Source organism: Phymastichus coffea, unplaced genomic scaffold (assembly GCF_024137745.1).
Source record: "Phymastichus coffea isolate CEN01 unplaced genomic scaffold, Cenicafe_Pcof_1.1 PCOF00001, whole genome shotgun sequence".
In the NCBI taxonomy this organism is placed as follows: domain Eukaryota; kingdom Metazoa; phylum Arthropoda; class Insecta; order Hymenoptera; family Eulophidae; genus Phymastichus; species Phymastichus coffea.
Window position 1 is genome coordinate 16,988,261 of NW_026706812.1, and position 16,193 is coordinate 17,004,453.

The following is a 16,193-nucleotide window of genomic DNA, read 5'->3' on the forward strand; positions in this document are numbered from 1 at the left end:
AGATCAGGCAGCCTAGCTCGTACCCTCGAGAGACGGAGGACCCTCCACCGTCTTACCTGGAGGCAACCCGAGGCCGAGCTCAATACCGGGAAAGGTCGGAGAGGGAGAGGCTTGACGGCTGACACCGGAGCTATACCCCGCACCGGATCCCCCGCTTCATCCGCCAGACTATCGGTGGAGGAGCGGGCGAGGGAGCTGCTTCGGAGGTCCCATAACCATAGGACCTCCGATGACAAGGTCGACACGGATCTACGCCTGGTCGTGACGTCACCAGCGAGTTTCGTCAGAGGTTCGAATTCTGTCGGTTTATTTATTGAATAAATTTAATGGGGTATTTGTCGCTCGCTATTATAATGGGGGGTGTGTCGGTCGCATGCGAATTTTTATAATTCGGTATTTCTTTCATGTTCATTTTCTAATTACACAGGCCGACAGAATTTGACAAAAATATTTTACCAAGAACCCGAGTATAGTTTTCCGAAGGTTTTTTGCGCGCTGAATCCGAATCCGAGGTCAGAATTACTCTGGTGGCTCCGGTTTTCGAGATATCCTAACCTTAAAGTGCAAAAAACGCGATTTTTGCCTATATTTGAGGTTATGTAGCAAAGAAAAGAAATTTTTTTTCAAAAAACTGTATACATCAAATTAAAGTATGAGTTTTCTTCTTTCAAATGCCGTTGAGTATGCTCGGATATCTTTTTTTTTTCACGAAGTTACACAAATTTGAAAATTTCAAATTTTATAAATTTAAAAAGCACCACATCATTCAGCCCAAGCTATCTAACAAGTAACCATATTAAAGAGCCACTCACCAATTTAAACCAAACTTGGAAATATGACAAAACACTAAAAAATATTGTGAGCATCGTGCTTCTATTTACAAAATGCTCTCTTACGGGTAGAAACCACCCCTGCCAACCCCTAAACAGGCTCACCCACATATCCCTGGGTAGAGCAAGTTTAATTAACTGCTTTTTGATAAAAAAACTCATTTTCTAATCACAGGTATGCGTACTAATATGATCTAGATAGGCTTCATCCCCAAATACCTCCTCAACCCTTTAAAACCAGCCCTCCCAACCCCTAAGCAGGCACACCCACATGACGCTGGGTAGAGCAAGTTAGCCAAGTGCTTTTTATTTCAAATTTGTGTAACTTCGTGAAAAAAAAAGATATCCGAGCATACTCAACGGCATTTGAAAGAAGAAAACTCATACTTTAATTTGATGTATACAGTTTTTTGAAAAAAAATTTCTTTTCTTTGCTACATAACCTCAAATATAGGAAAAAATCGCGTTTTTTGCACTTTAAGGTTAGGATATCTCGAAAACCGGAGCCACCAGAGTAATTCTGACCTCGGATTCGGATTCAGCGCGCAAAAAACCTTCGGAAAACTATACTCGGGTTCTTGGTAAAATTTTTTGTCGGCCTGTGTTATAATTTTAATTTTAGTTCGTTGTGAATAAATATATAATGTACGTCGTCTCAATTGTAGCGCCCCTATCTTCGCATTTACATATAATTCTATTCATCATTTCATGTAATTTGTATCGCTCGCTCTTGTTTAGTCTATTTCGCTCGCTCTGTTTCGCTCGCTCGCTCTCAGTCTGTTTTGCTCGCTCTTATTTAGTTTATCTCGCTCGCTCTGTCTCGCTCGCTCGCTCTGTCTCAGTCTGTCTTGCTCGCTCTCAGTAGGTCTCGCATGCTCATGCTCAGTTCATCTCGGCGCTTCAAAATTGCCGCTCGGTTTCTCGCGTGTACACCTCATGTTCCCGTAATGGTCGTTGGAGCGCCTCCTGGGGCGCTCCCGTGTCGGTTAAGTGACGTATTCCCGGGTATTTGTATATATATATATGGTCACCATATATATATATATGGTCACCGTTGTGAGTGTGTGTGGCGCTCAGGATGTCGGCGATGGTGTTCGGCAGCCCGACACAGCTGATTGCCGGCTGCCACCTCATCGGCGATTTTCTGCTCGCCCCAGGGGTGTCAGTGCTCTATGAGTGTTGGTGTTGGTGTCTGGGAGTGTAACGGATTTGCATGTGTAATCAACATGCATTTCCGTTGCATTTCCCAGTGAAGTTTTTCGTTTTTCTTCCGCCGGTCGGCAACACGTGGTCGTGAGACACCCTTGTTCCAGGCATCTAGACAATCTTGCTCACTGATCTGGTGATTCCACTCCTTTTTTGACTATTGACACCCCCTATTATAATAGCGAGCGACAAATACCCCGTTAAATTTAATCAATAAATGAACCGACAGAATTCGAACCTCTGACGAAACTCGCTGGTGACGTCACGACCAGGCGTAGGTCCGTGTCGACCTCGTCATCGGAGGTCCTATGGTTATAGGACCTCCGAAGCAGCTCCCTCGTCCGCTCCTCCACCGATAGTCTGGCGGATGAAGCGGGGGGTCCGGTGCGGGGTATAGCTCCGGTGTCAGCCGTCAGGCCTCTCCCTCTCCGACCTTTCCCGGTATTAAGCTCGGCATCGGGTTGCCTCCAGGTAAGATGGTGGAGGGTCCTCCGTCTCCCGAGGGTACGAGCTCAGCTAGGCTGCTTGATCTTGGCGGCGGGGCTCCTGTGTTGGGTTTCGGTCCCAACCGGACCCGGAAGAAGTGGACGCTGGTCTGTCCACCTCATCCCACCCACTCCATCATGTACTGTTCTAAAGTTATCTCCTCCTATTTTGACTAATTGCCATTCTATCTCTTCTTTCCTGCACACATGATCCAATGATGACTCAATGTGGTAGATAACCTCTTATGGATACAATCCTTCACTTGGTCTAGTACATGACATGTTCGCTTGTTGTAGCCGACTGGGGAGGGGTCCACTACCAGTGCTACTTTAGGGTCAGGAGTCATTTGATAATAAGTGCTACAAATCTTGAAGATAAGGTTAGATTTATCTTTGCAGTCAATAGTGTGGCTAGACATCTTGATTACTCTGGTGATAGGGTCTGCAAACACACTAGTAGATGAGTTCACTATCTTGATAGGGATGTTTGTGTGGCACACATCAGAGGGGGCCAACTGTACCTCTACCTCCCTGCATCTCTTGAGTACAACACTTTCTCCTGCAACTATCAGGATCCAACCTAAAGATCCCGTTAAAGCATGGGCAGCAGCAGTTGGATGTTTAATTGCTAGTTGTATTGTGTTTTGTCTGACCATATACTTTAGTATACATTGATTTTCCATAATGGTTCTTCCTGTACTTTATATACTAGACTGCACCATAAGATTGAGTACTAGTAGACCAGATGATATCACACTACTAAGTCTCCCATCAAAGTTATTGTCCAACCATGGTATATCTATAGCAGTAGAATTCACTATGAAGTCACTCTTATCTTCGGTCTGAAGTACCTTTAAACCACACACAGTTATCTAAGAGGTTAGCTTGAATCCACTGCTCAGTTCTCTTACTGCTAAATACCGATCAGCTTTCTGATTGAACAGCATCTCCCTACTCCCCTGGTATAGAATAGACCAGCTGCAGGTGTGTGTGACAGGAATGTTGCTCAAGGCCAGTATTCCACTAGCTGTCTTGGAAGAGCCTCTTCCGGCATTCCACTCCAATATTTCACCATCTATCTACCTCACTGCTAGGTTAACCTTAAGATCAGGGAAATCCACTACTGTGGACCATAGTAGGTCCAGATACCCCTTCACCACCTTGGTTATCTCCTTGGATGTCTTGCAGAATCCCTCTGCATCTAAATCAGCTCCTATCAGTATCTTAGTGACTCCGGGTGCCTTCAGGGGTATCTTGAGCCACATTTACTGAAAGACACTCTTGTTCCAGGCATCTAGACTATCTTGCTCACTGATCTGGTGATTGACCAGGAAGATGTCATCTGAATTCAGTTCTAACTGAGTAGGGTTCCTATAATAAGTGCAGTACATCATCCTAGAGAGGAGCCTAAGTGAGCATGTTCTGTGCTCTTTCCTTATCTCCTTAGGTAACTGGAGAATGGTACCTTCCCAGGGGGAGGACTGGTAGTCTCCATAATTGGTGCTCTTGCACTTTACATCTGTCTTAATAGAGTATCGATGTGATATCCTTGGCTTAGTGCAATCATATGCTATCATCGATAGACAGCTAGTTAAGAGAGTAGCCAATAGATATAGAGACAACTGCAGGATGTTTTCTTTATATCTTTGATTACACTATTTGATTGTTGCTTAACTCTAGACATTTGCTGAGTAGGACTGACTGATAGTCTCTTATTGTATCAGGTTTACAAAACACCATCCAAAGTCTAGCCTTTAGGATCATGATTACAAAACTTATGAAGCACAAGATGCGTAAGACACCACAAAAGATTGATAACCACAAGAGCCATCTCACTAGCCCAGAATCCATAACAGTATTAATGAGATTCCCTATTACTCCCGCTACAATTGAGACGACGTACATTATATATTTATTCACAACGAACTAAAATTAAAATTATAATTAGAAAATGAACATGAAAGAAATACCGAATTATAAAAATTCGCATGCGACTGACTAACCCCCATTATAATAGCGAGCGACAAATACCCCGTTAAATTTAATCAATAAATTAACCGACAGAATTAGAAACCTCTGACGAAACTCGCTGGTGACGTCACGACCAGGCGTAGGTCCGTGTCGACCACGTCATCGGAGGTCCTATGGTTATGGGACCTCCGAAGCAGCTCCCTCGCCCGCTCCGCCGCCGATAGTTTGGCGGATGAGAGGGGGGTCCGGTGCGGGGTATAGCCCCGGTGTCAGCCGTCAACAGTAAAAATCGGTGCACGTGGTGGGCATCCCAGAAAACACAACCCAATTCCAATAACATACCCTCCTGGAGCCTTATTGTGATGATGCTGGTCATGCGCACTTGGACATTGCGCAGTGCATTGTGCGCCGATCGTGTCTGTTACAAAACCAATGTTAATTTAAATAAATTAACAATAAAAATATTATTTATCATATCATAAAGTATGATCACATTTAAATATACGATAATAATAAATAAGCAGATTTTTTTATAAATAATCAGTTTCTCTTGGTAATTACATTTACGGCGAACCGCATTACAAAAATTTAGTGTTAATGAAAAACAATTGTTAAGCGATAAGTTACTTTTATAAAGTACTAAGTACATATAAATGTGTAATTTTATGAGGTGTAATAAATTATTTTCATGTAATTTCTAGTTCGTTAAAATTAAATTTCTTTGATGTGATACGTCTTAATTTGTATATGAAAAATAATTTGTTGGAAAACTGTTTTGATAACTAAGCTTTGAAGACTTTGTAAAGTTTTTAGTCACGTCACATGCAAACAAAAATTTTGCTGGTGAAGCTGACAAATATACAAAGGATACGACTGGCTTAATTTCGTTGCTAAAAAAACGTGAGATATGATTATAGAAAAAAAATCTAAATTCAAGAATAAACAAAATAATTAAAAAAATAAAAAAGAAAAATTCTCTCAAAGAAAACCAATGTAAGTTTGAAAAACGAGAAATGCAAGGTAACGATGAATCTAGTGCGGATGAAGTTTCAGAGGTGTAAAAAAAATGGATCAAAAATTAAAGAACTTTAATATTAAAATCGTCTATTGGAATACTAAAAGCTTTATAAAAAGAAAAACTGAAATTGATCTTATTTTGAAAGAAGTAGATATTTTTATCTGTATGGAATAGTGGCTAAAAGGAAAACATACAATACAGCACCCTGCATTTTTACGAGTAAGAAAAGATAGACAGCTGACAAAACAGGAGGAATACTGTTTCTAGTCCGAAAGAACCTTGCATTCTACAAAATTCAAGATCTGGTGACTCCTGATAACACGGTAGAGTTGTATGGTATATGTATAAACAATGTAAGTTCGCCGATAGACATTATCGCTTGTTATCTCTGGCCGTACATTGACTCAGAGAAAATGGGATTCTTTACTAAATAACGTAATCAATCGCTCTCAATTCTTGCTTGTTGGCGATTTCAACGCACACAATATAGCCTGGAATTGTCATGAAACTGATGACAATTGCGAATGCTTATAGAGTCCCATGAGCTTATTTACATAATTTTGATATAAAAACATACGTAGATATCCATCGTAGTTACTTTTTTAATATCGATTTAATAATAACACCCGAGCTAAGTTGTAACACTACTGTTTGTGTCAAGGATGAGCTTTTGGGTTCTGACCACTATCCAATAACTGTTGGAATAAACACTAAAAAATTTAAATATGAAAAAAATACTTTTAATTTAAAAAGTTCCAACTGGGCCTGGGAAGCTCCTTTGTTGCCAACGAGAAAGTGCTGACGATATCTAACCAAGGAGTAGGAGAAGCTTTTGTTACCCAATAGTCAAAGTGGATTTCTTAAAAACAAATCTTGTGCCGGCAACCTCATTACACTGACCCTCAAAATTGATAAGACGTTCATAGAGAAAAAACATCTGGCGGCTTTCCTTGACGTTCAAGGGGCCTTCGATAGTATAAATATTGACATTTTGTTAATAAAATTAGCTGAAATTAATTGTTCGAAAAAACTGTAAGTTTTATCAAATTTTTAACTTATGGCAGATTTATTTTTATCGAAATACTACAAAATGACTATCGACTTTACGTCAAGGGAGTTCCTCAAGGAGGTGTTTTGAGCCCTCTATTGCATATATTATATGTAGCGAAAATACTCACAGGTCTACAAAAAAGCGTTAATGTAACCCAATTTGCGGACTACATTGCTCTTTATATCAAATGCAGTTCAGTTAAAAGGGGTAAACGAATTTTAACTAATGCCATAAAAAAAATTAAAATAAATTTAGATGTAATCAATTTGGAATTTACAGTGCACAAGACTAAGTTCATGCACTTCAATAACAAAAATATCCTACCTGGAACGATTGACATTAACTTAGACGGATGTTAATTAAAATCATGTGAAACAGTTCGTTTTCTTGGAGGTATTTTTGACTACAAACTCTCATTCATACGGCAAACCAAATCGATTATCAAATAATGCTTGAAAGCTTCAAACGTGATTGTTACGGATTTATTTTGAAATACGCTCTCAAACAATTTTCGGTCAAAGACATTGCGCTTAGATCATTTCATTACTGTTTTGCTAATCGATGCGCGCGTGCGATATCGAACTCGAAATCAAGATCGACTGACCATGCGTCGCGGCATCGACACTCTTATTTCTAAAAGAATCTTTTATCTGCCGATATTTGTCGGTTGGTCCCTTTGTTTAAATTCAATTATAGCCTCTTCGAAACTCGAAACTTAAGCAACATTACGAATATTGTTTACTTTCAAATAAGCGTGTGAGAGAAGCGTGCGCCGCATCAAGCTGAGTTACGATTTAGAATCAAATTTTACTATTTAACATTGCTATGATCACTGCCTCCAAACTCGCCAAAATACATACATCGCTAAAAAAGATGGCAAATGCATTGTGGCAATCACACTGGTTGAAAGGTTACCTATCAAAGTTGATTGCCGACGACGGACATTGAGCGTCCGTCACCCCCGTTGTTTGAGCCGAAAGCCGGCAATATCAAACAACGCAACACGAGCCACCAAAACACGGCACAATCTTTAGCGCGCGGTCGGAATCATCACAGATTTCGACTCGAGCCAATCAACTGGAGTAAGGAGCAGTTGATACGTGAATAATGAAACCCCATTGGCAGGAGGTCAATAAGTTCACGCCTTCGACCTTCGTGCGAGGAAAGGGAATTGAGATAAGAAAAAACTTTTTGCATCGGACTCAGCTGGCGCGGCGACGCGTTTCAATCATTCTAGACCCGGCTCTTAAAAAGGCAAGTCGCTTATCGTTGAGCTCGCGTGCGTTATTTGTACTTCCGTTAATTGGACTTTGTAAAATTTAGAGATACGATTTCCGTGCCGACATAACGTTAATCCTTTCTTAATTTTGACTAATTTAGTTTGCGATTGAGATTTCGAATCTTTATAAATGTAATTTGTATCGTTAGTTTTAATTGTAAACTTACTTTGATTCCGAGCTTTCCGGTTTATTTGTTATCTTTAAATTGTTTTATTGTGAGTTAAATAAATCCGGCGTTCTTATATCTAATATTTTTAAACTTCCACTCTCTTCGTCCTTCTCACCCTAACAGTGATAAAATTTTTAAGAGGTACGTGGTGGGAAGCACCCCCTATAACTCTACTGCATTTGTGTAAGAGCTATATTAGGTCTATAACTGTATTCAATTATAGACCTAATTTGGTTCATTTGCGTACTTTCCAAAACGGCGTGAATTGATAGAGAGCTTAAAGTTATTCTGCGAACTGCAATCAGAGCAGCACTAGGATACAGAAATAGCACACCAAACAACCTAATATCAGCAGAATCTAAAATGCCCCTCATAGTAAATAGGATAGAATATCTTTGCAAATATTTCATTGCAAAATCTTTCTAGAGTATAAGTAGTTTGACCGCACAAACTCTTGCCAAACACATCCACATTGTTAAAAATAAAAAAGTTCTCCAACCTCAGTTACTGACAAGATGTATTGTATATCTACTATAATCGACAAACGTTCGCTCATGAAGAATAGTAATAAACTGTAAATAAAGGAATGAAATGTTCTCGTAAATGAAGGAGTAAAAACGTTTTCGTTAGATACTATTCGCACTGAGACTGACAAAGATCTAATTTTGAATTTAGTTACAAAATATTTATTTCAAGGTTGGTCTAAAGAAGTGCGTGATAGTTTGTTAATTTTCAAAAGCAAAGAACGGGAATTAACCTTAGAAAATGGCTGTGTAATGTGGGGTCATCATGTATGTGTGCAGCATCTCTTAGAAAAGAAATGCTGAATGAACTTCACAGTTTACACATGGGTAGTGTACGCATAAAAATATTGGCTTGCTCTTATATTTGGTGACCAGCGTTAGATTTTCAGATCAAAGATAAATGTAAACGTTGTGAATTTTGTTTGAAAAATGCATCAAATCCACCAAAAGCGTCACTTCATGTTTAGAGTTGGCTGGAGAGTCCGAATTTTCGGTTGTATGCAGATTTTTGTGGACAAATATTTAGAAAAATGTACCTTGTAATTTTAGATAGTCATTCAAAGTGGATTGATATTCGTGAAATGAATAATGTTAACACAAGATCTATAATTGATGTTTTTAGAAATTATTTGGCTACTTAGGGTATTCCTCACACATTAGTTACTGATAATGGTACGAGTTTTTGTTCAAAAGAGTAAGAAGATTTCGTGTGTTCTAATGAAGTGATTCATCAAAGAATTGCACTTAACCATCCTTCCAGTAACGGAGCAACTGAAAATGCAATAAAAACTTTCAAGGCTAATTTTAAACTTTTGGTTTCAGAAGTTTCAACGAAAAAAGAAGCTCTTGCTAAATATTTATTCTATTATCGTTCGTCTCCACACTGTACGACAGGTATGAGTCCAGCTGAATTACAGATGGGAAGAAAATTTCGTACTTGTTGGGACTTACTTAAAAAAAAGGTTAGTAATCATGTTTCGCATAAGCAACAAGATCAGAGAAAATTTTTTAAAGGTAACAGAGACGTGAGCTTCGATGAAGATGTTGTGATAACTAAAGATTATGCAAAAGGTAATTGGAGAAAAGCTGAAGTGAGCAACTTGGTCCTGTTACTTACAACGTTGCTACCGATGATCAACGAGTATGGAAACGTCATGTAGAGAGCTTGTAATTTGTCGATGAATAATAGTAATAGTAATAGTATTCGAACACCAGAAAAATGTAACAAAACTATTGTTGGTGAGAGTGATTTGAATCATAATGATAATTTGAGTGTGCATGAGAATAATTTGGAAAAGGTTAAGAGTGATAATCAATTAGAAAAAACTACAGAAAATTCAAGTAGTTAAAAATCTTGTAAAATGGTACGAAACGAATGTGTAGAACCTAAGACCTGTGTTATAATACCAGCACCAACCATTTTGCGACGTTCTACTAGAATTGTTAAGCCGAGGGACATTCTTGATTTGTAATAATAAATTAAAGATGATATTTTATCTAAGGGGGAGGAATTTAATGTATTGTTGTAAACATTTGAAAAACATTAGAACATACTTTTGTTTATTTTCTTCGTTGCTATGCAAGATTATTTTATTAAAATAAAACTAAGAGCCATATCGTATTTTTCTATGAATAAATCTGTTATTAAGTTCCAATCTCCAAGTTATTATTGATATACAACACCAACCGAACAAAAATAGTAAATTCAACTTACGGAATTCATCCAACATATCTATAGTTAATGAGAGCTAAAATCTCATTACCTAAAGTTACATTTTTGTTTATTATTTTATTTTATTAATAATATTCTTTTTAACTTTATTGTTTCCACATTATTGAAGGTAATATTCCTTAAACAATTCGCTATTTGCGCGGATACACAAATTATAACACAAAAACAAGACGTAACAAGGACTTTTTAAAATTAATACTTTCTGTAAAAGTGTTATGAACAATTGTTATGAACAATTGAATAAGATCATTTTGGGAAAGCTAAAGACAGTATTCATATAAGAAATAAAAAGAAAAACAGCAATAATAACAAAAATAAAAATAATAATTCAAATTTTCATTTCAAATATTTATCAGTATTTTAATTCCTGTGATATGAATCACTATACTAAACATTAGTACGTTCTCACGAAAACTAATTCGTAATAGACAAGATTCGTGTTTTAGTAAGAATAATGATGCGATTGTTTAAATAAATATTTGAATATGGATGGAAAAATACTGGTTTATTTCAAGAGCAATGTTGCTCGTTTAATGTACAGCGAACAACTAACTTCATCAGCAGTTGTAACTGACTTTCTCGTCAGTCCTTTTTTCAAGTAGTTTGAATTGTCCTGCATATACCATCTGATGCCATCGTAAATTAACGCAACTCGGCAACCGTTACAGACGTATCATAAATTTTGGCAACTGTCTGTTACATATGACAACCGCTTGTTGTCGAGTGGCTATTATACATTTTCAAAATCTTATAAGCTATACTTCTACCGCACGTATACAAACTGTAGTGATTATATTATTTAATATCTAACACATCGTGTCTATTTTATCATCACATAGCACCACGTATAATCATTGTAATAATACACGAATAAAAGTGCTTTCTGTGATATACAGTTTATTTACATTTGTCGCTTATCATTTTTACTTATTTCGACTTTATGTTATGCGGTTAAACCATGAAATTCCCAATATTGAGCATAATCAATTGTTTATATATATATATATATATATATATATAATTAATAGCAATTTAAAAAGTGTACGTTACGATACGCGTGCGTGAAGTAGGTGATTACAGTAGATGAGCTACGTTAATTGTCCTGAAGACATTTATTACGAGCGCACAAGTATCGCATACTATTTTTCCTAACAAATTACGAAATGCGGAGACGACTGAAAGAGTGAAAGGGTGTAGAGGCAAAGATGTTCATTTTTTTCATCATTCCATGCTCGGAAACTCGACTTTATGCACGCTTAAGAAATCGAAAGTGCTTGAAATTTCGTCCCACAAACATGTTATTGAAAAGTAAAGTTAGGTACATGTACGAGAAAGCGATTCTATCTTCGTGTAGCCTTTTCACTCTCGCTTCGCTCGAGCGTAAACGCGATGCTAAGATTACTTTTTTGCACTGCAGTATCGAAATGTATTAATTTCGACCATTCGTGCGTGGGTACTTGACTTTACGTACACTCAAGAAATCAAGTATGTTTAAAATTTTATTCCACACATGTATCGAATAATAAAGTTAGATACATGCGAGAAAGTGATTCCACATCGCTTAGTTCGGGTGCAAACGTCCACACGAGGCTGAAATTACTTTTTGATCGCACTGGTATCGAAATATACTAATTTAAACTTGTTCAAATCAAGTATGAAAGTGACAGTATGGAAAACGAACATTTTACGCATGCTGTTAGGAAATAAATGACTGTATTTATTTTACACTTACGCTTGTTAGTCTATGACTTATACTGGTAATTGAAAGATTAACTTTCTTATTCATGATATGTTACGATATTGTAACTTATTAATTTATTATAATTTTTCGATTCACCTCAGACTTGCAATTGCTTATACAAGTGTAAATAACACTAACAAATCCACTCAATAATCAAGTTTGTACCTAAAAGATTACAAATATCCAACTAGAGATATGTGTATTTTTTCGATAGAAAAAATAATAAGAGATATGATGAAAAAATTTATTGAATCTTATCTGATTATATCTTTATAACTCATTTACACTGCGTGAATGAGAAGAATACAATATTCCAGTTTTAGCAATCACGAATTTATTAACTCTAAAATATTTACTCAACTTTTCAATATTTGAATTGAATTCTAATTTTATAATGAGCAAAGGATAAATTAGTATGGTCGAGGAGGAACTCCACGCATCATTCCAGGAGGGGGTCCTCGTATATTTGGTGGTGCCATTGGTGGTCCAGGGCGTCCCATTGGAGGCATACCTGGCGGTAATCCTGCAAATATTATGAAAAGATATATTATGAGAAATCAGTTGGATCAAGTTTATATTAAAATAAATCAAACTGAATAAATATTACAAAATTATTAAATAATTTAACGAACTAAGAAAGCTCATAGAACAGAATCTCTATGTGAAAGGCCTGGGTTCAATCTTTTGCAATCACCAATGACTTTTTTCAAAAAGTGTATATACCAAACCAAAATTAACAAAGCAACTTTAGTAGTTCAGAACTCATCTTAAACTATAGATAAAAAAAATAGGATTAGAGTCCTTCAGACAAGTTAAGATTATACTATAGAAGTGAAAAATTGACAGCTTTAGAATGCTGTAAGTCAATGCTTCTGGGAAGTTTATAAAGAGAAAAGTACAAATGGGGGGCAAGGAAAAAGCATCATACTCTATTGATGGTGAGTGAAAGAGCCAAACAGTTTAAAGATATAGAGAAAGGGAAAGAGAGAAATTAGAATCAAAACTATTAAATAATTTCACACATAATAGAATTCATGTGTACAAGGACTTTCGTACATCGAAAACAGTGATAAAAAATTTTAGTTAGGTTATTAATAAAGTAATAAGAGTATTAATTGAGAAGTAAAATGGAGAATTTTTTATCAATTTCTAAAATACTTTAATTATCAATACCATTTGTAATTAAGAGAAAAAATGTAGAAGGCATATCGAACATTTATAGAGATAAATTGCATGCTAGTATATATTATATAAAAACTTAAATGATTTGCATAAGTGATTAATGAAATTGTTGGTATTCACCCATCATTCCAGGAGGTGGTCCTAGCATTCCCGGCGGGGGTCCTCCAGGACCTGGCATTCCTGGTGATGGTCCACTGTGCATTTGAGGTGGTGCTGACACTTGACCTCTAATTCCAGGTGTCATAATCTGCTGAGACGGTCCACCAATGCCTCTGACTGGTCCTTGCAAACCAGCTGGGATTCCAGCAATATTGGCTGGCATTCCACGACCAACAGCACGACCCATACCAGGTCCTGTAGCAGCTCCAGGAATTGGAACTCGTGGCAATCCTTCTTCTGGAGGTGGTGGACCTTCAACTGTTAATGACACTATATTCTCTCCTCTCAGTAACACAAACCCTAGGACTCTTTTCTCTTCTCTTTCTGGTTGTTTTGTGTTTTTTGGTTTTAGTTTTCTGAATTCTTCACAGTCTCCAAGTATTAAATTCATGTGTTTATCAAATGCTTTAAATGTCCCAATAAATGTTCTTGAGTCTTGAAGAATTATGCGTACCCTGTAATTGATATGCTGCAACATCTTATTATTCTTTCCGATAGTCTGAAAAATTAAAATAGAATATCAGTACAAAAATATAATACAAATAATTCTTATGTTATCTTAAAATTTCTTAATATTTTTATCAATTTATTTATTAAAATACAATAATTAGAAATTGTTATTTATCAAGATAGATTTAAAAATTATTTTAAGAACATTAATATTATTTGCAAAAGTAAACATTACTTTCAAGTATTTTACTATCAATCTGATTTAAAATTCCACTACTTATTCTAATATTTTTAGTTAATAAGTATATTATTTAGGTAGCTTTAGACCTTTATACAAAAATGATTTCTTATTAATTATAAAAAGTAATTTTAAGTAGAATTGGAATCACTAATTAAAAAAAAATTATTAACAAACTAATGAACATACATATATATATTAATAATAATATACAATGAGAAATAGACAATATCATTTTATCTATACAACAATCAAGCATTAACGATCTTTTATTTACATACAAGAACATGGTCAATTAAAGGAAAATTACAAATTCTAAAGATTTTTTTTAACAGACATAATAAAAATCATTTATAAAAAAGTTAAGAGACAAATGATTTACAATGAAATGGAAACATTGAATATTTTAAATATTTTTCAGCAAAATAATTAAACATCTCTTTCATAAGTAGACATTGCGACAAACATATTCATATTTAATAGTTCAATTTAATTAGAAAAATAATATATTTTTACAACTATTCACAGTAGATACAATTTTAAACATTTGAAATTAATTTTTAATTTCAAACTATTAATTACATTTACAGATAATTAAAATAATTAGTCAGAAAAAACGAAATAAAGGTTATGTATATAAAAACGTGCCAACAGCTCTTTTTTTAAGCGCCAAGAGCTAAGTGCTTCCACATAATATGGTAACTTAATATCTTATAAAAAATTTAAAAAGTATATTTAAACTTACCATGATGAATTATTTGTAGTTTATTTGTCTGGAATATGTTTAACAGAATATATTTTTCATACACTATACACGAGTATGAAAGAAAAACTTGATTTCAATACATTTACTGCGTTACAGATGGACTACAGCTACTTAAGGTTTGTTAGCTTTATAAATTATTTTTGATGCCACAATTTAGCCTGGAACAAAAGAACCAGATAAATCATAAGTTCTAATTTACCAAAGTAGATATTGCATTTAAACTTTTCAATATAATATTTATAGCTTTTATATTATTATTATTTTATATTAATAAAATATTAATAGTCATACTTACAGATCAAACCCGGCTTATTTACTGACGCTAATTCTACGGCCACTGTACTGCCACCATTAGTTGAGATTGCTAACCGCAATGCTTTTGTGCGTGCCAGATCTGAGCGACTGGTTCAAGCGCCCCGTATCGGCAAAGTGTCGAACTAGACGTATGTTCCTCTCTGAGGCCCTCGCCACATATGCGCATATGTGCGCGTACGAGGGCGTAGTTCTTGAAGTTAACCTTCAAAGTCTCAAAGTCAAATTCTGCTCCACTATGCTGTTTGCAGAAATCCTGCAGAGTTATACCTGTCATCTCAAAGGTATGAACAAGTGTATGACTTAAAGAGCAAGATGGTATCCACCCTTTAACAGTGGTTCCATCGGGTAAGTCTAAATCTGCCATCTCTTATTTCGGAATAACTTTCTAGGCAGTAATAGATTTCTCCTGACAATACAGTAGAACACTCTATTGTCTCATATATATTAGACTCTATCAAAATTCTATATGTTATAAAATCTGAAGATTCTACTATCTCGGGTTGTGAAAACAGGTATTCACATATAGAACACGGATGTCTATAGGTGTTGAATCTTGCTTCGCTTGCTTTGTGGAGCCTTAAAGAGGTATAATGTTCTGATGTTCTGAACTTCAGAGTGATTTCAAAGAACATTTACGCTGCGTGCTGCTGGTAGGGTCCATTTTGTTTTGTTAAGTAATGCGAATGTGTACTATCAGTCTTATTCCTGATTTCTACACTAATCGTATAATATTATCCTCCTATTTTAACGTATTCAAAACGTTATCATAGGGATCGCTTACCGATTTAAGATAGGTATATAGTTAAACACATATATGTGTATATATATATATGATTTAGGATATATATACTTAATTAGCTAAAACTTAATATTCCGAACGTGCGTTCTTATAAATCGTTAACGTAACGTAGTTTATTACGCGTTATTTAATGTTACTATTTATTTCGGGGACGGTATCATGGGTATAAATTATACACCCATTTGGTAAATATTATATATATATATATATATTTTTTTTTTTATTATATTTTTTTTTTTTTTTTTTTTTTATAAAGATAGGAGAAAAAAAAAAGAGT

At 35.7% G+C, this 16,193-nt stretch overlaps 1 protein-coding gene across 1 annotated transcript; it reads right to left on the reverse strand.

Moving 5' to 3' along the window:
- Nucleotides 1–12,258: 12,258 nt before the first annotated feature.
- Nucleotides 12,259–15,190, reverse strand: LOC131674044 (small nuclear ribonucleoprotein-associated protein B). Its single transcript, XM_058952536.1, has 4 exons — nt 15,098–15,190; nt 14,782–14,960; nt 13,310–13,847; nt 12,259–12,530 (listed from the first exon to the last, which is right to left on the reverse strand). The coding sequence occupies exons 2-4, from the start codon at nt 14,782–14,784 to the stop codon at nt 12,418–12,420; spliced, it is 654 nt and encodes a 217-aa protein (XP_058808519.1). The 5' UTR covers nt 14,785–14,960; nt 15,098–15,190; the 3' UTR covers nt 12,259–12,417.
- Between the last annotated feature and the right edge of the window lie 1,003 nt (nt 15,191–16,193).

Bases quoted from the DNA above. Each gene is read 5' to 3' on its own strand.
- LOC131674044 (XM_058952536.1), bottom strand. The intron at 12,531-13,309 runs GTGAATACCAAC...TAATATTTGCAG, and splicing joins ACCACCTCCTGGAATGATGG to GATTACCGCCAGGTATGCCT.